Genomic DNA, 24,870 nt, shown 5'->3' on the forward strand with positions numbered 1-24,870 from the left:
TTTTTAAGTTTAACATACTCCCATTTGTATATTTTTCCTTTGGTTGCCTGTGCTTTGGAGTCATATCCAAGAAGTCATTACTTGCCAAATTGTGGGGGAGCTTTGCCTGCAGAGCCCCCCGTCTGCCGTGAATTAGAATAAGTCTACCAAGACATGATCTGTTTGGGGAGGAAAGGTGGCCGATCTCTCAAAGGAGAAGGACCAGGAGCCTTTTCCTCAATGGGCTTTTATTTGGTTCAGTTTGCACAGGAATACAGGTAAAGCTCATCAATCATTGTCAGGTAGTAAGGACCAAACAATAGATAACATACAAAGAACTATGAGGGCTTATTCTGAGTCAGGGTCAGTTAGCTAAAGGGCCATAAAACTTTGGGGAACAAACTCATTTTATACTCGGACCCTTATCAGAAAATTGAGGGCATTCTTAGCAAAGCAGGTTTCACAGGATTTTATGTATTCTTAGGCCTGATCACCCCAGGGAACCCACCCTTTCCAGCACAGGGCTGCACTGCCCTCTGTCATTGTTTCAGGCTTAAGTCAGGCAAGGGAAGTACGGCAGCCAAGAGATTAGGAGACTTCTTGCAGACAGAATGAGGACTCAGGCTATGTCAGAGCCGAGGGGTGAGGGTCCATCACCCCCTTTTTCTATAGCCCCCCAAGGGCTTCCCTGAGGGCCCCCCTTCATGACCATGCCTGTCTTAGGTTGTCCATCCTTTGAGGAATCTTACCCATCATTGGTTAACCAGTCATCCACTTGGGGCCAAGCAGGTTGAAGTAAAGTGAGCAGAGGTGGCTCTCCCTGCCAGGGAGATAAGCTTTGTCTCCTTAGTGGCTTATGGTCCCAACGTCCCTCACTCAGCCTTATCCATGGGGTTCTACAGCTTCTGAAACCAGGCAGGGCAGTTCCCAGCAACAAATACCATATCATGAAGCTTTTCCCCCACTTTTTTTTTCTTTTAGCAGTTTAATAGTTTTGGGCCTTTATGTTTAGGTTTTTAATTCATATGTAGTTAATTTTTATATATGGTATAAGGTGAGAGTACATGTTCATTCTTTTGCATGTCAATATCTAGTTTTCCCAGCACCATTGTTGAAGAGACTGTTTTTTCCCCATTGAGAGGTCTTGGTACTTGTGTTGAAGATCATTTGACCACATATGTGAGGGTTTACTTTTTTGAACTCTCTGTTCTGTTATATTGGTCCATATGTCTGTCTTTATGCCAGTACCCCACTGTTTTGTTTCTATAATTTCATAATATGTTTTGAAATGAGGACGTGTGAGTCCTTTAAAGTTGTAGAAACTTTGTCCTTTTTTTAAAACTTCTTTTGTGTACTTGGGGGTCCCTTGAGATTCAGTATGAATTTTAGTATGATTTTTTTTTCTATTTCTGCAAAAAATGTCATTGAGATTTTGATAGGGATTTTGTTGAATCTTTAGATTTCTTTGAGTCATATCCACATAACTATGTTAAGTCTTTGATATGAACATGGAGTGTCTTCATTTATTTGTGTCGACATTCATTTCTTTCAACAATATTTTGTAGGTTTTAGTGTATAAGTGTTTTACCTCCTCAGTTTGGTTTACTCCTAAATATTTCATTCTTTTTGTGCTACTGTAAATGCAATTATTTTTAAATTTCCTTTTCCAATTATTCATTATTAATGTATAGAAACACAAGTGATTTTTATATGTTGTTGTCCTGCTACCTTGCTAAATTAATTTATTAATTTTTATTTTTTAATCAAAACTAGTATTCAGAAATGGGAATGCAGCCAAATTTCATTTGACCAAGGTCACATTAACCAGTTTGTGGATTAACCATCAAGAGGGAAAACACAGTGACCATTCAGATAGTCAGGACACGTGGGTATAGGTTTGGCTGAGGATGCCAGTACTCAGTAGGTGAAGGTGGGGAAAGAGATGGGTACACGGTGGAACACGTAGTTCAAGTTACTCATGTAAAGCCCTCTCTTACAATTAAGAGAGGACAGCTCAGCTGAAAGACAGACAATTTTTAGAAAGATAAACTTTTATCATTTTCCATGAGATTATTTATGTTTTAAACTGTTAAATTACTCTTTTGTACCTTTAGATGGTAATTATTGAATATTAAATTTGCACCCATACATTGCATGTATTGCTAACCAAATAAGGTTTGATGAAAGCACTTGGCCAGTTTAAGTAATGATTTGGCCTTTCCCCATATTATCTTGATTAATTGGAGGCTGAAAGTAGACTGGAGGGGGTTGACTAATCTCAGGAGACACAGGAAAGCTAAGTGACCAGCAATGGTTCTTTGTGGCATCTGTGCCCCTATGTTATCTTTCCAATATGAGGAGACAAGGAAATGTATTACATCACATTTGGTGGAGGCTCAGAAGCACAGCATAAGAACACCCACATTTTTGACTTGTGTTGTTTCCAACTGTAGTGTTTATTTAAGACTTGTGAGAAGATTGCTTTGGGATAATTTATTTTAATTGTGTTTGGGGTCTTTTTGGAAGCATGAAGAACCAAGTCCTTTATCAGTTTTACAAATCCCTGATTCATACATATAATTTTCTTTTTAATAAATGTATGTGAGTGTGCACATATGAGGTCTGTCTTGTTATATTAACAACTGTTGTTAATATAACGAGAATGGTTTGTGTGACCCTGATGTAACCTGGCAGCCAAGGAGAGTGATCTGGAATGTGCTTGTGTGAATGATGGTGACTTCACTGTACTAGTCAGTAGGGGCAGAAGACACCACTGAATGAGCATGTGTACTGTGTGGCCGTTGCATTCAAAATGACTGAGTGAGTAGAGCAACGAATCTGCATCAAATTTTGCGTTAAGCTTGAACATTCCTCCGCAGAAACTTCAGATTATTCAGAAGGCCGCAACTATGGGGAACTGGTGATTGGCAGCTTCATCACAATAACACTCCTGCTCATGCATCACATCTTGTGCGGTTTTTTGGTGAAACATCAAATCACCCAGGTGATTCAGCCCAGATTTGGTGCCCTGCGAATTCTGGCTTTTCCCAAAATTGAAGTCACATTTGAGAGGGAAGAGATTTCAGACTGTCAGTGAGATTCAGGAAAATATGATGGGGTGACTGATGGTGATTGGGAGAACTGTGTGAGGTCCCACCGTGCCTACTTGGAAGGGGACTGAGGTGTCATTGTCCTATGTACAATATATCTTGTATCTTCTTCAATAAATGTCTCTATTTTTCATATTACATGGCTGGATATCTGCTAGACTGACCTCGTATATTCATACATGAATAAATGATCTTTAGCCAAAGGTCTCACAAGAAGTTTGTTGGAAAGAGATTTTTAAAGTTTTCATATTGCACTGGTTATCCATCATCATCATCATTTCTTTTTTCCCAGCACTAAAATGAATATGCAAGTGGAGGAAGATTTTTAAATGAGAATGAGAAAGAAAGGGGGAACAGTTTTAGCTCTCTAATACACTCTTTTCTTACAAGTAGATTAATCTTTTTTAATCATATAGTTTGATCATACTATATATACCATTTGTGCCCTGCTTTGTTCTCTAACCAAAAGTTTTCATGTAATTGTAAACTTACTTTTTAAAGGTTGCATATTATTGCCTTGGGTGGATTATTATAATTAACGTAATTATTCCCCTACAGTGGGCTAGTTTGTTTCCAGCCACTGGAAACAATAGTTTGTAACTGGCAAGCTTTCTGAAGAGTGCATTGGGTTGAATGTTATTTCAGAAAGTGCATTCTCATTTTAGACTATTCCACTCTTCCTCCTTTCCTTAGAGTCCTCTGTCAAACAACAAAACATAGTATTTTTAAACAGTAGAACAAACACTAACATATTACGGGATAGGATGACTGGTTTCCATAAAGTATGAAGATAAACAGGGCTTCAGGGAAATTTCACATTTTCAGTGGCTGCCTGAAAATATATCCTCCAATCCTCTAGATAATGGGTTGGGCCACCTCTTAAATACTTTAGGCTTTGCAGGCCTCCTGGTTCTCTGCTGCATGGTTTTCTGTTCAGTTGTTTTTTCTTGTTTTGTAGCCCTTCAAAAATGTCAACACCATGGTGAGCTCTCAGGCCCCTCCATAGTTTACCCCTCTCTAGATGGTCCATTCACATTTTCCTCTGCCTCCTAGGGATCTTCAATGCTTGTGTTTGAGAAACATGGGATTAGCTGTTTCCCAAGCCTCCTTCATGAAAATTAAGTGTGTCTTCTGGCAGAATAGACTGTAGTGATGGACAGAAATTTTGACCTATATTGAAGTCTGTCTGCATTAATTGGGTTAAACTGTTGAGAGTCAGTGAAGGAAAAAGCTGGGGGGCAGTGCTGAGGGCTGAAGTTCAAAATTTTGGTTATCCCCGGGAAATTGTGCTCTGTCTCTACAATCTGGGTGCTATATGTGTAGTGTTAATGGCTGCATCATCTACGTGATGCTAAAGGCAAAGCCCTAAACGTCACCATTCACCTGTTTTTCCTCATCTCAATCAATAGTCAGTTTGTTACCAAGTCCTGTAATTTAACCTCCTATATAGTTCTGCCCTATTTCTGTCTCAGACTCTAAAAGGGCCTTGTTATTGAGCTTTCTCTAGTTAACTAGGACTCTGCTTATTCCTCCCCCTCCCCCATGCCCAGCAAACCCGTGCCTTATTACCACTATTATGACATTTATCTCATAGAATTTTCTTTCTTTTTTTCCCCAATGTCTTTGCCTTCAGCCAGTCTCTGAGTTCCTTGTGCTCACCCTCTGCAGGCTTCATGGCATATTTATCTTAGTATCTGGTCCCTATCAGAATGCTGGGAACATAGACCATATTTAACAAAATTTGGTTCCGTGAATGGGTGACTACACAGGTGTTTTTAGTGGAGCAGGGAGCTCTCCCCATTATGTTGGGGCTTGCCTTGTCAAGGTTCTGAGCATTTCCATTCTCATTTTATTAATAAAAGTCAAAGCCAAATATCTCATAAGTAAGCTCATTGAAATTTCTAAATTTTGCAATGACATCTACTTCAGAAATTACCTCTAATAGAAGCTCACATATCCCATGGGTAGAATTTCCTTAGAAATTCTAAGTCCTTCTGTCTAAAAGACAGAAGTCTTCCAAGTCCTTCTGTCTAAAAGATCACTTATCTAATCACAAAGAATCTTCTCCTTTAGATATTTTACTGTAAATAATCTTACACGTCTTCCTGACTGACAGCTGCTAGGAAAGGAAAGGCTGGGTGTTGGGATATGGGTGATACCAAGTCCTCTTCCTCACTGATTGTTGATCAGCTGTGTATGCCCAGAGCATTACAGTTTAATTAGTTATTCTTCATGATTTTATTCTTCTGTCTATAAATGTTTAACCTCCCATTTCACCTGAGGTATTTGCTTCAGTACTCTACAGTCGCCCTCGGTGGTGTGGCTCAGTGGATTGAGTGCCGGCCTACAGATTGAAAGGTCACTGGTTTGATTCCCATCAGGCCACAGGCCTGGGTTGCCAGCCAGGTCCCCAGTTGTGGGCGTGTGAGAGGCAACCGATGGCACATGGATGTTTCTCTCCCCCTCTTTCTCCCTCTTTTCCCCTCTCTCTAAAAAACTAAATAAATATTCGACAGTGACGAGTGCCTGGGACATGTCTTTTATAAAGACAAATTGTGCTCTGAATATTGCAAAGCTTCACCCAGTTTCAGGCCACCCCAGGTGCCTGTTTAGCAGTGTCTTTTAACTAATATCCAAATGGGCAGTTTTCTTTTTGTTAAAAAAATTTTTTCTGAGCCTTATATAGATAAAACTAATGAAAAGAAAACAAAACTGTTAAGCTATTAAGGCCATGTTAATATCAATGTTAAGACAATAAAGCCTGTTGACAGGAAGGTCAAAGTGAAGAGTCTGTTTTCCTCTGCCCTTCTGTACGTGTGACCTCCCCCAGATTCCCAAGACAGAGCCACTTTTGTGAGATTCTTAAGTTATCACCTCTCTGTTTCATATACTAATGTATACCTTCCTTGATTTTAAATGTAAACTGTTTCCTTTTTTCCTTGAAAGATGAAAAGAGATTTGTATTCTCTGCTTCTCTCATTTCCTTCCCATTTGATTTACACACGCACTCACTTTAACATTACTAAAGCTCATGTCACAATCTCTTTTGTAACTATAATAACTATTATATTAGTATGTATATATTTATATTGTTTTAGACATACAAATACTGTTCCCCACGGAACTGTTTAGTTCCGTGAGGAGTCACGTTTGGGAGGGCATATAACCCTGTCTAACTAAACCCCTGTGAGAGGGGAGTGACAAAACTGTCACTACCTGAGGGATTCTCGTAACTAAGTTTAGCCTTTTCCCTTACTCCTCTGGGTAGTTATTACAATTTTATTGCTGGTCCCTTTCCCTATGGTCAGCACAACATTTTTTTCATCCAATTTCAATTGGTTCGTAGACGTACTTGCTTGCCTTGCCATCTCATACCAGTGTGGTTGGAAATGGTAAACATGAGTTAGGAATTTAAAATCCTCAGCTTTTAGCTTACTCAGGTTTTTAGTATTTGGCATAAAAATTGCTGAATGCAGTTGTTTTAGACAATTACATCTTACATCTCCTACCAGGATTGGAACAGCCAACTATTTTTTCCTTCTACACCAAGATTTCATAAAATAGAATAAATATAGTAGTAACTGTCTTTAACCACTAAATCAAGAAATTCTGCTTAGAGGGTTCCCTCAGGCTTGAAAGAAGGGGCCTCAGCCCATTTTAAGCAGCAGCAGCAGCAGCAGCAGTAACTCTTATAGTCTTAGAAAGAATTTTTAAAAAATTTTTTCTTCTTTTGGATAACACCAATTTGCTTTGGCTCATTTAGAATTGATTGTGCCACCCTTTCCCTGTAGGCCACATGTTATTTTTGTTCCCTGCAACCTCCTGTTTGGATGTGCCCTTGACTTAGCGTGGGAAGCGGCACAGCTTTTCCACCCTGTGGGTTTTCCTCCCTGTTCTCTTAGAGAACACCAAAAGGGCAAAGAACTTTAAGGTCTTTGTCTCAAATGCTTGTCTAGTCCATAACAGTCTAATCTCAGTGTTCGGCCAATGTCCTTAAGTAAGCTCTTTGCAAGAATAAGACTATTGTGGACTTTACCTGTTGTAGATTTTATCATGAGCCTATAAATGTCTCTAACGTTGGTTTTCACTTAAACACAAATGGAAGTATAGATGATGGAAGGTTTTTTTTTCCTTTTTAACAGCTATTTAGCTTGCTTTATTCTTCTTTAAATTGTAACATTCAGATAAATGTTAAATTAGTAATAGTGCTCAGTTATGCTGATACCTATACAATCCAGAAATTTTTCTTTTCATAAGTAGTCAACACTAGAAACAAAGGGGATTTTTCATCCTTTTTCTTTATGTACTAAAAATGTGCCAGCATTGGGAACTGGCAGTTCTGATCTTGAACATGCTGTGTGTTTGTACCCTTCTCCAAAGGTGCTCTGAACTGGTCATTAACAGAAGGTTGATTGTCCTGGAATGTGTCATTTGCAGACATGTATTTACAAATACTTCAGAGACAGTGTCGAACTATAAGGAATTCAGCAAGCCCATTGAGAAGTTTTATAGTGAGTTTTTAAAATACAGTGCTTTTAACATTTGCAGTATAAACCATAATGTATTTTTAAAAATATAAGCCTGATAAGTGAAATGAATTTGATAAGGAAGCAGATTTTTCTCTTTTATTGGGGAATGCCTAAGGCCATAATAACTTGTCCTTATAGTCAGTATGATGTGATTTTTAAATTTCTAATACTATCTTAAATTATTCCACATCATACTATTTAATTTATCTCTGGAAGGCAGTATTAACTATTTAGAAATCCTAGATTTTAAAGTATCAATCATGTACTCTGCCTAAACATGACAAAGAAAATAATTTAACCTTTTACATTTTCAGATTCATCAGTCCACTCAAAAGCTTTTGAACATCAGACGGTGAATCATGTACATAATTCTTTAAAACTTGTAAGCCGTAATGTAGAAATAGGATTTATTCAAATTATGTTACTGACATGAGACTACCTAAAACTTGGCATGTCAGGCATTAATTAGCAGACAACTAGTTTGTCCATGTGACAAGTATTGCTAGTAACCTGGTGTGAGTCAGGTACTGTTCTGACATTGACTTTTAAAATTATCTCATTAAATTATTCTACTTTTGAAGTTAATTGCCAAATGTTGTATTTGTCACTTGGGAAGGAGTTAATTACCTTAAGTGATGATTTCTAAACTGCTGGGAGGATCCACTGCAGGGAAGAAGCTCCCTAGCTGAAGTTATGTGGCACTGAGTTAAAGGTTCATAAAATAAAGATAATGCTTATAATGTTTGTGACAGAGATAACAGTTAAAGAGGATTTTTTTATGTAAATGAGAAATGTTGCCCTTCTGAGATTTCTGAATATCTGAAATTTCTATATACCTTTGTTGATGACTGAAATTTATGAGTACAGTTTTGATTCAGTGTTAAATGGATTATTTATAAAGTTACATATTTTCTCTTCATGTATAGATTTCACATATTCTGTTTTGCGATTTGAAGAACTGTACTTATTTTTAAATTAAGGTATTTAAAAAAAATTTTATTGATTGATTTTAGAGAGAGAGGCGAGAGAGAGAGAAACATCACTTTGGTCCACTTATTTATGCACTCATTGGTTGATTCTTGTATGTGCCCTGATAGGGATGGAACCTGCAACCATGGCTTTTCAGGACAATGCTCTAAGTGAGTGAACTACCCGGCCAGGGCGTAAATTAAGGTTTTTAATATAAACACTGAAACCTGAATTGTACACATCTCCATTGTAACTTGTCTTTTGGTCTTTTACATGCAAGGTATTTTCATGTTAACACTTCAGTCTTTTCAAGTAAAAATCATGCTCCATTTACTGAGATTGAGTCAGGCATTGTTTCTTATTTTTTATTCCTTATGTTATTAGTTTTTTCATTCCTGCATTTCAAACTGACATCAGAGATTATTAATCAAGTAGAAACAAGTAAAGACCTTTGAAAATTCAAAACAGGGACAGCATTTTGATGACAAAGTCACTAGTCATTTTTTTTCCACTCACTATGTGTCTTCCCTTTCCTCGTCAGTTAAACCAGAGAGGGGTAAATTTTTCAAATAGGTATTTTAGTAACTGGAATATGTGAGTGACTTTACACCTGAGCACAGCTAAACAGCCCATTGAAGAGCAGCTACATTCAGTGCTCCATCCTTTCATAGAATATTGGTGCTTCCAGGGACTGTGGTAGTATCTGATGCAGAAAGGAAGAAATAGTCCAAGGAGTTTCTTTTTTTTTTCTTTTTTTTTTAAATTTTTATTGTTATTCAATTACAGTTGTGTGCCTTTTCTCCCCATCCCTCCACCCCACCCCAGCTGAACCCACCTCCCTCTCCCACCTCCACCCTCCCCCTTGATTTTGTCCATGCGTCCTTTATAGTAGTTCCTGTAATCCCCTCTTCCCACTGTCCCCACCCCACTCCCCCCTGGCTATGGTTAGATTGTTCTTAACTTCAATGTCTCTGGTTATATTTTGTTTGCTTTTTCGTTTGTTTGATTTTGTTCCCATTAAAGGTGAGATCATATGGTATTTGTCCCTCACCACCTGGCTTATTTCACTTAGCATAATGCTCTCCAGTTCCATCCATACTGTCCCAAAGGGTATAAGCTCCTTCTCTCTCTCTCTGCTGCGTAGAATTCCATTGTGTAAATGTACCATAGTTTTTGGATCCACTCGTTTGCTGATGGGCATTTAGGTTGCTTCCAGTACTTGGCTATTGTAAATTGTGCTGCTATGAACACTGGGGTGCACAGGTTCTTTTGGATTGGTGTTTCAGGGTTCTTAGGGTATAATTCCCAACAGCAGAATTGCTGGGTCAAAGGGCAGTTCCGTTTTTAGTTTTCTGAGGAAATTCCATACTGTTTTCCACAGTGGCCTCACCAGTCTGCATTCCCACCAACAGTGCACTAGGGTTCCCTTTTCTCCGCATCCTCTCCAACATTTGTTTGTGGATTTGTTTATGTTGACCACTCTGACTAGTGTGAGATGGTACCTCATTGTGGTTTTAATTTGCATCTCTCTGATGGCTAGTGATGCTGAGCATCTTTTCATATGTCTCTGGGCCCTCTGTATGTCTTCCTTGGAGAAGTGTCTGTTCAAGTCCTCAAGGAGTTTAAATGAGGTGATCAAGGTCACATAACTCAGTAGATTGTAGGACATCACATCTACAATTGACTGAGCGTATGTATATACCACTCAGTTTCCCAGAAATGAATCTGTGAGCCAGATGGTGGTGGGTGTGCGGAAATGAAGACCCCTTGCCTACATCAGAGCCGGACTACATAGCACCTTTATGCCATGTGAAGAATTTTAATCTGTATTATAAGAGCAATGAGAAGTCTTGAAGAAAAGGATTTAAGAAGAGGACAGCATGATCAGTGTCTCATTTTTAAAAGATCAGTCTGTCCTTCCTTGAAAATGATGGGGCAGAAATAGGTTAGATTGGTGAAGGAGTGATAAATTGGGGTGCTACTGCAGAAGTCTAGCTTGGATTAGGGCGACGAGATGGATGTTGAAAAAGGAGAGGTTGAAGGAATGTGTAAGGTAGTTACCAGTTCAGGAAAAAAGAGTCCTGCCTGTGGTACCTTGATTGCTGACATGGTAGATAGAGTCCGTTAGATGGCAGTGCCATTTTTCTTAGAGGTGTGGCAGGAAGATCATGAATTGCAGTTTAGATACCTTAGGTTTAAGAGTTTGTGAACAGTTAGTACTTATATAAAACCAGACCTGAGAGGAGAAATCAGAGGTAAAGCTGTGAATTTGATTAGGGCCGTGACTCTAAATGAGGTTCTCTAGGGAAAGAACGTAGAACGAATAGTGGCCGAGTATGGTATGGGGAGGGACAGTGCACGTCCAAGAGGATCGGATAAATATGGCTGTAGTTCAGCCGTCTCCCTCCCGTTACCACACTGTAAGTGAGTGAGCTACCCGGCCGTTTTTGCTTTTGAATGTAAGCAGAAATGACCAGATAGAAAATGCATGTGTCGGTCAGGATTATTTCCTGAGCCCAGTGAAGTGTCACTCAACTGCTAGGAAGTAGCTTTGTTATAAAGAATGTTTGTAACATTTTTAGTTTGTGGGATTTTGCCTAAATTCAACATCAACTTTAGACTTGTATTATTTATAACATAGTTTTCTTATTTAAAAATTGTATTTTTCCATAAAATTCTGCAAAATCTGTCGTACTGTAGAGTCACTGGGAACCTCCAACAGCCCTGTTTATATTCGTCTGCACTTGGGTGTCTCATACAATTTCTCAAACTTAACATTTTGAAATTTAACTCCAGTCTTACCCTGACAAAGCATTTGGACAGGAGGGTCTCTGTACTGAATCAAGTAATTCAAAGATTTCTCATCAACTGAGGCATGCTTTGCAAGAAGCAGATCTCCACTCTATAAGTCATCAACTCTCATTTAAATTCCTAGGCAGGTTTCAAAATGTGCTTTTTCTGTGGTCTTTTCTATCAAGCCACAAAGCTCAGAGTTGCTTTAATTCTTAATTCACCCTAGCCCACTACACTAATTCCACAATTGATTATGATTATTTCTTCCTCCAAAATCTATCTCCAGTCTGTCCACTTCTCTCTGTCTCCCACTATCATTTGCAGTGGTTCAGGCTGCCACCATCTCTTGCTTAAATTACCACAGTACTCTTCTGACTTTCCCCTGCTTCCCTTCTTGCTGCCCTCTTTCTGAGCCATTCTTCACAGAGCTGACTTAGCTGTTTTCTTAAAGGAAACTAGACTGTTCATCTCCCTTGCTCAGAACCTGTACATGATTTCTACTCTGTGAGTATTGGTTCTCACTTAGATTCCTAGACAGGTTTCAAAAGTACCTGTGATGCCATTGGTTCACCTTAGCAATGGATTCATAAGGGCTTAGAGACTCATATATAGGGTGCTCCACACTTGCATTCCTCTTGGGCAAGAAGCATCAGAGAGCACAAAAAACATCAAATACAGCATCAATGGGTATTCGGCCCAAATCTCAGTTCTCTCATGTATTGACTGTCAAACTTGGGCTTTTGCTTTGCTTTGCTTTGCTTTGCTTTGCTTTGCTTTTTTCTTTTCTTTTCTTTTCTTTGCTTTTCTTTTTTTGGCTTGCTTGCCAACCAGGTAGGCTATGGTGGGGATTAAATGACAGAGTGAATATAAGGCGCCTGGCACAAAGGAAATGCCTAAAAAGGATTCTGATCCTTGTCTACTTACAATGTTTATGCTCGGGATAATGTTAGCAAAGGGACCTCTACCAAATTTTTAAGACTGCTTTATATCAACTTAGAAACTGTGTAGTATTATACATGCAAACTTTTGAAAAGAAACAATTGATGAACATATGGACCAGAATTCTTTAATATCTTCTTTTGTGAAAGTAAGGAGAGAAAAATGATTTTGTTTCTGAGGCGAAGGTAATGTTATAGAGAAAATAGTTTTCTCTAGTTTTTACTTGATCTTTTTATTCTCTCTAAAGACACAGTCTTAAAGAATGTGGACTACTTCAGAAACAATAGAAGCACTCATATTGACACATGGAGACCTTTACAGGTTTCTGTTTACCCAGGGATATGTATTTTTAGAGCCCTAGGTAACAAAATATCAAGAGTAGAATTGGGAGGCAGCCTTCCATATTGAAGTGCTAGAATCAAATCTTAGGTCACAATGATTTCACACAAATAAATGTTAGTTTGGCACATGAAAGACAGGGACTGTGTTTCGATTTACTTTCTGTTGTCGGTGTTTTGTGTTTTAATCCTGTCACAGGCTTTGGGTTAAAAAGTTGTCACATTTACCATCACACTCAAAGAAATTTTTAGGCTCAAGCAGAACAGATCAATCAGTATATTTATATAGTTCTTCCCTGGCCTGGATGGAGCAGCAGTACATTTTTTTATTTCCATAAAGAATTGTCAAAAGCACCAGATACAAAGATCATAGTTTGCTTTTATTTATTTTCTCCTCCCCCTTTTTTTCTAGGATTATGACAGTTTTTTTGAATCAAAGGAAAGCAACACAGTCTTTTCATTCTTAGGCCTGAAGTCACGATTGGCATCAAAGGTAGGTAAATCTTTCCTTGTTTTAAAATTCGTCTTTTTTTTGCCCCCTTGGGCAAAGTTGGTGAGACCATTGTCCTGGTATGTCAAGGTTGTGGGTTTGATTCCCAGTCAGGGCACATACAAGAAGTAACTAATGAATGCATAAATAGGAGGAGCATCAAGCCATTGTTTTTCTCTCTCTCTCCTCCTTCCTCTCTTGCTCTTAAATCGATAAATAATTTTTTTAATTTATTTTTCTTTAATTGTTGTTAATTGTTCTCAATTGAAGTTGAGGGTGTTAGAGAAATGCATATATACCCTAAATATTTAGCTTCCGCTTTCTCAAATGCACAATTAGAGACTGCCAGTGTAAACACAAAAAGAAACCTAGTTTTTCTTTCCAGTTTTCAATTGTTGCTGTATATTAGAGGTTTTTTTATTTATAATTTAATTTATTTATAATTTATATCCCCTTGTTCCAAGAAGAATTTAAGGTAGCAAAAAGTAGTAGGTGCTTTCAGTTTTTAAGTGAAAGTTTACATTACCTCATGTTTTTGAAATAGCAGCATCAAAGCCATAATTTTAGGGTCTTTTGCATATTGAATTCATTTAAGTTGGAAGAGAGATAGATGGTCTGCAGTAACAAATAATCAACCTTAGAAAAACTCTACAATTCTTCAACTAAGCAAAATGTTTTTAAAGCTAATGTATCATGTCATATGTGTTTTAGAGAACACAGAAGGCTCAAGGTTTTCTAATATTTAGGCCTAGAAATGATGCATATCATCACAACTTGGCGAAACACATGGATTCACTGTCAAATTGAAAAGCAACATTTCCTTATTACATAAGATATTTTGATGATTTCCCCTTTTAAAAACACTGGTTTGGGGGGCTTCCACCTCCCCCCCCCCCGATAATGAAAGCAGACCAGGCTAATTTGGAAAAATTGAGGAAGTACAAAATGGTATAGGGTATAAAATGAAAACCATAGCACCCAGAGAAAACCGTGTTAACATTTTGTTGTATTCCCTTGCAATCCTTATATACATTGCAGTTCAGTGAGACTGAATTCTAAAGGGTCATTTTTAACACTGAATTGAAAGTGCCTTGCTGGGATCTTTGATGTCTGTAAGTAATTGGTCTTTTGAGGCTACCCCGGAGTTGTACCATTTCTGGAACACCTGTGAGAAGGAAGGCAGGGACTGTCAATGATAAAAATTATTCAACAGGCCCTGTAGTTTATAACCAGTGTGAAATCTTGCTTTGTTTTTGCATCAGTCAGTCCGCAGATGGTTGTGGGCGGTTTCCATGTACATGTTTTAGACAGAGGCAAAACCCACACATATAATATTAAAAGGTTTTTAAGCTATTTTTATAAAGATAAAACCACAGTACATTGGAACATTGGAATACTTGCTAGGAAAATTGTAGTATTTTATAACATGATTTATCCAAGGATATCAAACAGTCCAGATTCATCTTCAAAGAACTGGGAAAAAAACTGAAGTAGAAGTAACCTAATGGATGCAGAAACCCAGTGGTCATCATTGTCTATGCAAAACCTTAAAAAAATACCATGTGTGCTTGCCTTCTTTGCTCTTATTTTCCCCTTCCTTAGAGAGACTGTGGGCTGCCTGTTCTACTCTTTATATGTTTTTTTAATCCTCACCTGAGATCATTGTTTCATTGCTCTTTTTAGAGAGAGAGAGAGGGAGAGAGAAACAGTGATGTGAGAGACAAATATCGATTGGTTGCCTTCTCCTAGGACCCTGATCAGGGAAGGAACCTGCAACCTGTCGATGTGCCCTGACTGGGAATTGAACCTGCGACCCTTCATCTACAGAATGCTGTTCCAACCAAGTAAATCACACTGGCCAAGGCTGACTGTTCTACTCTTTAAAAATATTTATTCTCTCAGAAATTTCTTAAGAAATCTATGACCTATACAGTATGCATTCTCGCATGACTCGTGGTCATCATGTTAAAGTTGTTTTTGATGCCGTTGATGTTGACTTGATTTTAGCAGAGCATTCCAAAGGCAGTAGGGGCTCCAGGCACACCCACCCCTTCGGCCCACCATGTGCAGGTGCTTGTGTCAGGCATGCCTGAGCGGGAGCACACGGAAGCAGGGTGGACGTACATGGGGTGGTTCATGCCACCCCTGTGGTGAGCCGTTTGGGGCCTTAAAGGGTTAATGGCAACTCATACTACATTCATCTTCATAGGAGAGAAATAATGTATCTTTAAGAGCATCTCCCCCCTTTCTAGTTACTTGTTTTTTACCTTGGTGGTAATTCATTGTACAGTCTGTACATGAAGGCCTGGGCAGAGCATTCACAGGTGTGATGCACTGAAAGACAGAAGCCCCCTTTTCTCGTCTCCTTTCCTACCCTCTCCACAGTACACGGAGCTCAAAGACAGGGCTAGAAAGCCTGCCAGGGAACGTAGGAAGACACCATTAGCATCTGTAATTGTTCTCGCACAGTGAGGAGAGGTGGTAGGAAAAGAACATTCTACGGGCCCAGAGGGCACAGATGCAATGTCCACTCTGGCAGTCCTCAGAGGTAGACAGGGTGGGTGGGAGGTCACTAAATGGTGGCCTGCAGGCCACACTGGCTCTGGATGAGTTTGTCTGAACAAGAATTTTTTAAAGAATTTAAATGAGTTGTTACTATTTAAAATAACAGATTTCCCACTTTTCTCAGAAAGTTGAAAGGTATGAAAACCCTGGGGAAACCCACTGTCTTCTCTCGCTGTCTAGAGCCAGCAGTGTTTGGCCCACCATGGTGCCTGCTTAAGAAAAAGGAAACCTGGTCACCAATGATTTTCAGGTAGAAAACCATCAAGTTTGCTCTTCTAACAGACTCAAACCAGGGGCTGAATTAGAAGTTTCTGCTTTCAGAATGCTGCCATTTGGGAGTGATCACAACTGGTAAACCTGGGCCCTGACCAGCCAGGGCTGGAGCAGACTGGAGGCCCCCTATGCCAGGTGTCTGTTTGGTGGTTGAATCATGGAGCCGTCCTGGGGATTGGGGCAGCCGGTTTACCAGCAGGCAGGGCCATGCAGTGTTGTTCTTCCCCTCAGGTCACTCCCCACCGGCCCTCAGAGGGCGGTGACCCCCACACTCCCCACTCAGCCGGGTGCAAGTGGAACTGTATCTCTGAGAGGATGAAACCCAGGATTTGTTCTTCTCAATCACACAGGGGTGATTTATTGTGATTCCCAACATCTCTGTTCCCGACATTTAAAATTTCACTGACAGGGCAAATTTTCTTGTTAACACAGTGCAATAACTGACTTTTTTTTTGTTTTCAAATGAATAGGCAGAACCATAGAGAAGACAAGTGGAAGATGATGGAGATGCATTTTGGAGCGCCCCCTGGTACTTAGCACACACCTGCTTGCCTAATGCATCACTGTGACAAAAGCCATATTCATCATCAGTAACTTTGCTTGCATTTGGAAAAGGTGTTTTTGGAAGATGTGGGTGTAATGGGATTGCATGATTGCTTTAAACCAAATCAGACCTGTGGTGGGTTTTTTCTTATTTTCAGAATTGCCTGCAGTTGCCTCACTCACTTGGAGGTACTATCACCTGTTATAGGTGTGTTTCCTTAATGAGTGAAAGATAAGTAAGTGGCGCCATCAGAGAGAAAATGCTGTATCTGCCCTAGGTTGTAGTTGATGCCAGTATTGCTCAGACCTGCTTCTCTTTAAGCTGCCTGGATTGTATCCTTAAAATTAGTCTGCCGGGCTATTAAAATCTATTGATCAAAAAGAAAAAAAATGCTGGTTGATAAAGTGATGAAGATTTTTGGTACAGAATCACAAATGTCACTATTCTAGTGCTTTGTGATAACTACAGAAAAGTTGGATGTTCTCGTCTCCTCCTGGTAATGCAAACTCTTACCCCTTTATATCCTCCAAGCTCCTACACGTTTCCAGAAATCCCTGTTACAACAGTGTGTGTTCAGAACCAAGTTATAGGGATGGAAATAATTGCTATTTTGGAAAATAGATGCTGCTTTATCTCTTGCAAGGGGAATGTTTCATCTAAATGCATATGACTGCTTAAAAGATATATTTTAAGAGGTGCACTAATTAGATAGTAAATTTATAAGGAAAGTATCTGACTCATACCTTAAGGCATTTTGAGCTCTAGCAACTTATTATATGTAAGTGCACATATCAATATATTTTTAAATGCAGCTACCCTAACAGCTGCTTATTCTATTTTGTGAAGGGATTATATTTTTTTTAGAAAGGAAGATCTTGGTTGGATATATTTTATGAACCCCTGATGAGGCATATTAACAGATACTAATATTGCTGCACAATTTAATTTCTTTCCTGTCTTACTTTCCATTGGTTCTCTAACTTTGCTAGTTTATGTTTCTGACCAATGCATAGTCCCAGATTTTTCAGAGTCATGTGGACACATGTTCTCACTCCATAGATCAGCTCAGTGAGTTTTCAGAGCAGCACACATGAGAAAGGGACTGTTGGAGATACATCTGCATTGTACTTGGCATGCAAAACCTTTACCCCCTTTGGAGTGGAGGCTTATAAACGCTGAACATGTCTATTGTATTAGGGCAGATACAATCTGCGTCCTTGTCCCTGTTTACATTTTCTACAGTTTTTAGTTGCCAAACATGGGACCAGTCTTGATTGACTTGGATCAACTATCGGAGGATTACCTAAAATGTTCTGCTATTCTTGGCATCGTGATGCTAAACCTGCCATTTAGATTCTGAGCAGGAAGTTTATGAGAAATTGAAAGAACAGAAGTATTAAAGCCTTGTCTCATGTCCTCTCACCCTCCAACTTGCTAAATGTGGACTTGTTAAATGCTAAAGCTGAAGTCGCAGCCTGAGACTTGCAGCCCAGGACTACAACCAGAAGCAAAGCATGCCACAGACTTGTACTTGACTGGAACAGATACACGATCGGCAGTTTTTTGTCTAAGGAAAGCTATTGTGAAATCTTGGGTATTACTGCTTAGTTGACATTAAATAAGATCCAGGTCAAATTCCATTTGATAAATCCCAGGGACTATCCAGGAATTTTTTTTAACTGGTTAATGTGTCTGAGTATATGAGTCTTCTGATAAGACAGAATTTCTTTTTAAGCTACAACAGTTAAAATTTTTTTTAATATTACAGTAGTGATCTAATTTATATTGTCTACTCTTGCCAGTGAGCACCAAGAACCAGCTTGTTAAGATTGAGGGTTTGTAAGTTAAATTCTGGGGTCATAGGATCAATACAATACTTGCTAAACAAAGATTTTTCTTAACACTTTTGAATGACTGTGGCTATGGTAGGCCCAGTATGATTCTCCTAAACAGACCAGATGAATAATAGTGCTAAATTACTAAACAGTTACACACCATCTACCCCTCACCCCACTTTTTTTTTTTTTTAATCAGCAAAGAAATAGGAGAGATCAGCATCAGCCGGTGCTGTGCTTGTTCCGAGTGAGCTGGAAGCATAACCGGGCTCTGCAGAGTTCCGAGGGGTTACCCTCTGGGACCGCACTGTCGTCAGAGAATATTGTGTCCTTCCTCCTACTGTCGTACCAGCTAAATTTCGAACATGTGATGATTGTCGTGTTCCTTTCTTTAACTAGCTGCCTTTAGATTTAGGTAATCACATTCTTAACAGCCAGGAAGGAAAGTGGATGAGAATTGCAGGCATAGGTGTAATTTCAAGGGCATTTCAAGACAGAATCTTTATTTCCTGTAGGACACTTGTTGGGACAAAGGAAATGTGCTGCCAGAAATCAGAGTATTTCGTTTTAAACTTAGCTGACATTACAGAGTGCCGTCCTGCTAGGTGCGTGCAGACCAGAAAGAAATTTAGTTGGGGAAATACTTGTTTTTTCCAAATTCTGGTGTTCTACTAAAATCAAAGAGGAGAAAAGGAAAATTTTTTTCTCAGAATTTAATATATTTTAGATTTGTTTCTGTTGTATAGACTTATTCAACATCCCCATGTAGATGTTTTTGTATTACATAAATTTATAATGAACTAAACCTATTTTTCCCTGTTATTGAAAGGTACCAAAGTCTCTTTCTGTTTTGTTTGTTTGGTTTTTTAAAATTAGATTTTGTTATAGAGGGTTTTGATTTTCCTAGAAATGCTTTTCATTTAGCAGATTTCCTTAAGTGTCAGGGCCCACCTCAATCTACATAATTGTTATTTTTACATTTCACTTTGTATGAGATTGTCTGAACGGCATTGGCGAAGTCTCAGATTTTATATTCATCATTAAAGAGGAATAAATTCCAGAAAACACATATTCTGAAAATGGGGTGTTTGTTCCCTACCATTTCTTACACCTTTTCTAATTTTAGTTCTGTGTGTGATTGAAACCTTCCTGTTGAGTTGGGGTGCTCTGTTTCCACTCCCATTTGTGAGCCACATAGCTGCAGATCTGTTGTAAAAATGCAGACAAATCGTTGGACCATTTGAGGACATGTAGTCTGTGTGTGTGTGTGTGTGTGTGTGTAGGTGACCACAGAATCATCTCAGATAGCAACCAGGACCAAGAATGGCATTAAATCACTGGTCCTTTGGTTGGTTTAAGTAGGTGACTATGGCTTCCTGAATACACTGAAGCTCCAGGCTGCTGGACTTGTTCCCCTAATTGTGGGCAGAAACCGAGTGCAGGGTAGCTGCCACTCTTAATAGAGGGGCCCACTTTGATGCAGCCATCTCTGAAAGCAGAAGAAAACATTTCTGAAGGCAGCGTCCAAAGTTGATCTCATCACTGAACTACTTCCAGCCTTAAACACCAAGACAGGGGGAGGGTGAAGGAGGAGATAAAAGAGTAAAAGAGAACAGGCTGTAAGTTTGTGGAATGTGCTAAAGCGTGAAACCAAATAAGCCACCCACTTGTAGCCCTGACTTTCAAAGTTCTTCCAGAAATGCAGGTCAGGTTAGTTTAGTCATCTTTTCAATCAGCCCTTTGAATGTTATGGGCACTGTCTGAGCAGGACCATAGTCTCCACGCTGAAGGATGAGAGAAACAGAGAAGCAAAGACTGCAGTCACAGCAGAGTGGTGAGTGATAGAGTTGAGGTCAGTGTTTGGCACTCCAGGCGATGGGCATCATCCGAAACGTGGTGGATAATGTTTTTCTGTTTGTTACAACCACTCTAATTTAAAATTACATTATATGTGCAGTAGAACATGTATGCATGCACACATAATATGTATATGTATATACGTATGTATGTATGTAAAGAGTGATAAACCCCTGTGTGCCTGCCACCAGCTTCCTGCCTTTCCTTCCGAGCACCGTGAGCTCTCCTCTGACCCCAGCCCAGCCTAGTTTGATAGCAGGGCCCCTCTCCTGAGTTCTTTGTTGATCGTAGCCTTTCTGTCCTTTTTAATTTTACCTCCATATATGTACCCTTAAATAATAATAAATAAAATTAAACTATTCTTCTGTCACTTCTTTTGTATGTCCATTGCAATTGGGCATCATCATTTTGAAACAAGTACCCTAGTTGTTTATTTTCACTGTTAAGTTTTATTTCGCTGTATGACTCAGTTTTTCCCTTCTGCTGGATGTTGAACTACATCTTTTAAACAGAAAAGGAAATGTTACAATGAACATTTTTTAGATGATTTCTGGTGCACATATACAAGCGTGGATGTATTCCTTGAGTACAATTGGTGTGTCATATAATAAAACACATCATCAACCTCAATATATAAGGCCAAATTGTTTTCCGAAGTAATGGAACAAGCCTACGCTCCCACTGGTATACTAGAGTTCCTGGTTCTCTAGCTCCTGACCAACTTGTGGAATCGTGTGATTTCATTTTGCATGTATTTGATTACCAGTAGGTTGAACAATTTTTATTATGGGAATTCTTATGTTTTGAAAATCCCTCTTCAAGTCTTTTACCTTTTTTCTGTTGTGTTGTGGTTTTAATTATGAATTTTTTAAAAGTTATTTATACTTAAATCTCTTATCAGTTAATACTTATTTAACTATTAAAGAGAAACCATATTTAGAGTAGAAAAATCTTCTGAAGCCATTTCCAGAAGTATGAAAAGCATGTGAAACTTTATTCTACTTGGAGAAAATAAAGTTAAATGCATATATTGTGTTTTTTTATTGTGTGCTAATGTTCAGCTTATTGGTATGATCAGCCAAGAGAAGATGTACTTTGGAAACCTCCCTATGCTCTAAAAGTATTCCTTCTTTGAAGCTATTTTAAGGCTCATCAATTCCAGTTATTTGGTAGGAAATGAATGTCATGGTTCAGTTTTATGCTACAGAATTTCACCAGAAGAAATCGTCATATAGACTTCATGTTTATATACGCACATTTCCTTAGTATGTCATCACATAAAAAGCTCACAGCAATAGGCCACAATGACATTATATGTAAATGAACACTTTAAAAACCACTTATATAAGTCATAGGCAATTGTATTGAACCTGTGCTCATAAATGAACAGCCCTAGAGCTGACTGAGGAAGGTCAGCATCATTGAGTAACACCCAGTGTGTTGTGAGAGTAGCGTGTTTCCTGCCGTAAACTGATTTGATTGGCTGGCATAAGAACGAGAAACTACGGTGCAGTCTTATTTTGTGAGGTTCCTGCTAACTAGAGGACAGCATTTTTAGTAGACTAAGGACCCTGCCATTTGACAGTATATCACCTGGAAACCTCATACTGCTTATAATGAATTACACAAAGACTTAGACCTTTTAATAAAGCAGCTTTCCACACTCTTAAAATATATATCATTTTTGGTTCTATAATAAAATTCAGTGTAAGCAAACTTCCCCTGAAGAAACTAGTGCAGATCATTTATCATTAATGTTATGGAAAGGAGAGCTCTGTAGAACAGAACAGTGCTACCAAGTATGGTGCCAACAAGCCACATAGAACTATTAGCACTTGAATTACCTGGTTGCATTTGTGATGTGCTGTGAGTATAAGCTATATTCCAGGCTTCGAGGAGTTAGTATAAAAAAAGTAAAATATCCCCATAATTTTTCTACTGATTACTTTTTTAAATGATAGTGTTTAGAATATATTGTGTTAAATAACATTAAACTTACAATGTGGCTACTAGGAAATTTTAAATGATGTCTATGGCTCACATTATAGTACTGCTGGACAGTGTTCTGTACCAGCCTCCTCGCATGAATTTACAATAAATTAGTACCTTTACAAGATTTTTAGGGTTTGGGCAAAACTATCTCTCTTCATCATTTGTAATTATGAGAGGAAATGTGAATATCTTTTGGAATACAATTTTCTATCCTGCCATGATACATGTTTTTCTCATTTTGCTTTTTTGTCCTCTCGATTCAAGCTTTTTATAGAGTGGGGGAGGGGCTGTTCTGCTTTTCCTGCAGTAAAGAGTCGTGTGTATGCATTATAATGTGGGACATCTCTGTGTGTCCAGCCCCTTGTTTCTTTATTGTCCTGTACAGTTGGTGTCCGCTGTTGCATCGACCCAGATCTGTGACCTAAGTCATGGTGGCACTTGTGTGTTTTCCTTTTGTTAAAGAGGGAATTTAATGAAACACACAGGTACCATCTGTAATCTGCAGAACAGTGATGAATATTAACGAGATTTTGTCCTAGATTTCCTAAAATGTTAATACTCTGTATCTGTAAAACCCATTCGAGCTCATAAGAATATATGGATAATCTGCTTTTTAAAATTTTCCTTCAGATCTCACTGCCAAAGATGAAAACAAAACATGAGTATTAAGGGAAGAAAATATCCTGTGTTAGTTGTGGTATTAAATTAATTGATGGTAACAATACTGGGTTAAGTGGAAGAATGTTTGGGGGAATTATTTTGTTTGGGACCCTTCCCTGAAATAAGAGAGTGACTATACTACAGCCTTTGCAAGCCAAGAGATGCCAGTCATCTGTTTTCCTGTAGCTACTTTGCATGCTGTTTGGGGCTCATTATTTGTCATTCTAATGACCTACCATACCTATGTAGGATTTTGCCTTTGGGGATGGGCAGAACAACTTGTCTGAGATACATTATAAATAAATATTTTTAACACTAATTTGATTTAGTTTATTGATATCCCATCTGTTTGGATAATACTTTTATCTCTTCTGCCTGTCGATCATTTTATGTAACGTACTAATAACATCACTAGGTTGAAATGCTGATTCTGGGCCCTGGAACAGCCCCCAGCTAGGCTCAAAGATGACTCTCAGATCAATAGCTGGGGCAAAAAGACCAACAATTTGGCAATGACTCTGTTATCCCACCTGACTGAGCCTTTTCTCTTCCTGTCTTTAGTGGTGACCACTCTTAAATAATCTGCTCCTAGCCACGTCCTAACCAGCTAGTACAGTGGGTAGCAAAAGTGTTGACAGCAGCAATACTTTCACTCTGGTTTGGGCAACCAGAAGGAGAGACTCTGGCTGCAGCTTCCCTTACTGTATTGGTTTACGTGGGTAATAAATATTATACTATGTCCTAGTCATAAGTGAGAAACTAAATTCGGACAGGTTTCCCATCCTAATGCTAAGGTGACTGGGCAAGCAGAATTTTGGCAGTTACATATTTAGAGGTAAAATGACTACAGCATTCTGACTTGGGGACCGCCCTCAAGGTCCCACCCTCCAGGAACCGCCCTCCTGCCCCCACCCTGTCATTGACTCATTCAGGAACCAGGGCGCCTCTAAGTGAGACCATTCCAGAGAGACCTAGTTCTCTAGGGAGAGCTTTACAGCCACCCCAAAACAAAGAGTTACATCTGCAGTGAGGATGGACAGATGCTACTGGAATCACAGAGATGAGCAGGCAAAATGATAGGGGAATTTGGGTGGTAGTGGTTTCTACCAAACAGATGATGGTCTTCCTGAAAATTGGTCATTTTAAGTGGAGAATGGATTTTAAGTTTTGGTGAAGATCTGTTTTTTCCAATGTTTTTATCATTACCGAAAACATTTATTAGTCATTTTCATTGAAGATGGCCTTTTATTGGGTAGTATTTTTGATACTGGCGTGGGCCGCAGAGTGAGGGAGGGGCCATGGGAAACACTGGAGGCAGAGTGGCACCTGACGGCAGATTTCCCCGCCCCCAGTCAAAGATGCAGAGGAAGCCTTGCACCAAGAATGTGTGAGATTAGCAAGTGTGACCTCCAGTTGGACCAGGGGACACAGTGGCACATGTACTGTAAAGGTCAACATAGCAGCAGGGGGAGGTGCTGTCTGGTCAGCCTAGCTTGGGAATAGGACAGGGTTGGCTGGGGAGGCTGGACCCTCTCTGAGCACACCAAAATTTGGGCGGTGAGATTTAAACCAAGAGAAGGGAGAAACGCGTGCTTCTCTGGGATCCACCATGCAGCCATGTGGGCCAGGGCTTTGTGGGACTGGTGGGTACAGGACCTGGAGCCGGCATGACAGAGCTTCCACATGGCCAGCCGCGGTGGTTGGAAGTGGCCCCAGGCTCCCAGTGTGTGGGAAGAGACAGGGGCATAGCAGTGCCAGCCCCACCCACACACAGACTTCAGGAAGGAGGCTAAAGCTGGACGGTGGCAGGGAAAGAAGCTGAGGTGCTTGGATGGTCCTGCTGCAGCTGCTACAGTTCACAAAGGATGGTATTTTTAAATGGGAGAAGGAACTCTAGGTGCAGCCTTGGACTCTGAGGCAGAAGCCTGCCATTCTTCCAGATTGTGCAGTTTTCGAATAAAAGCTCTTTTTCACCAAATCTCTGCCTCCGGAATTTG

General features: G+C 39.4%; 1 protein-coding gene across 1 annotated transcript in view; it reads left to right on the plus strand.

Annotated features, from left to right (window-relative positions):
• Positions 1-21,249, plus strand: part of SH3BGRL2 (SH3 domain binding glutamate rich protein like 2) — a 62,645-nt gene extending 41,396 nt beyond the window's left edge. The window contains exons 3-5 of the mRNA XM_053913563.1: positions 13,070-13,150; positions 14,897-14,991; positions 16,456-21,249. Coding sequence (XP_053769538.1) covers positions 13,070-13,150; positions 14,897-14,941 — 126 coding nt within the window. The 3' untranslated portion in view covers positions 14,942-14,991; positions 16,456-21,249. The remainder of the gene's footprint in view (positions 1-13,069; positions 13,151-14,896; positions 14,992-16,455) is intronic.
• The last annotated feature ends 3,621 nt before the right edge of the window (positions 21,250-24,870 follow it).

The sequence above is a fragment of the Desmodus rotundus genome, chromosome 11 (assembly GCF_022682495.2).
Source record: "Desmodus rotundus isolate HL8 chromosome 11, HLdesRot8A.1, whole genome shotgun sequence".
Classification (NCBI taxonomy): domain Eukaryota; kingdom Metazoa; phylum Chordata; class Mammalia; order Chiroptera; family Phyllostomidae; genus Desmodus; species Desmodus rotundus.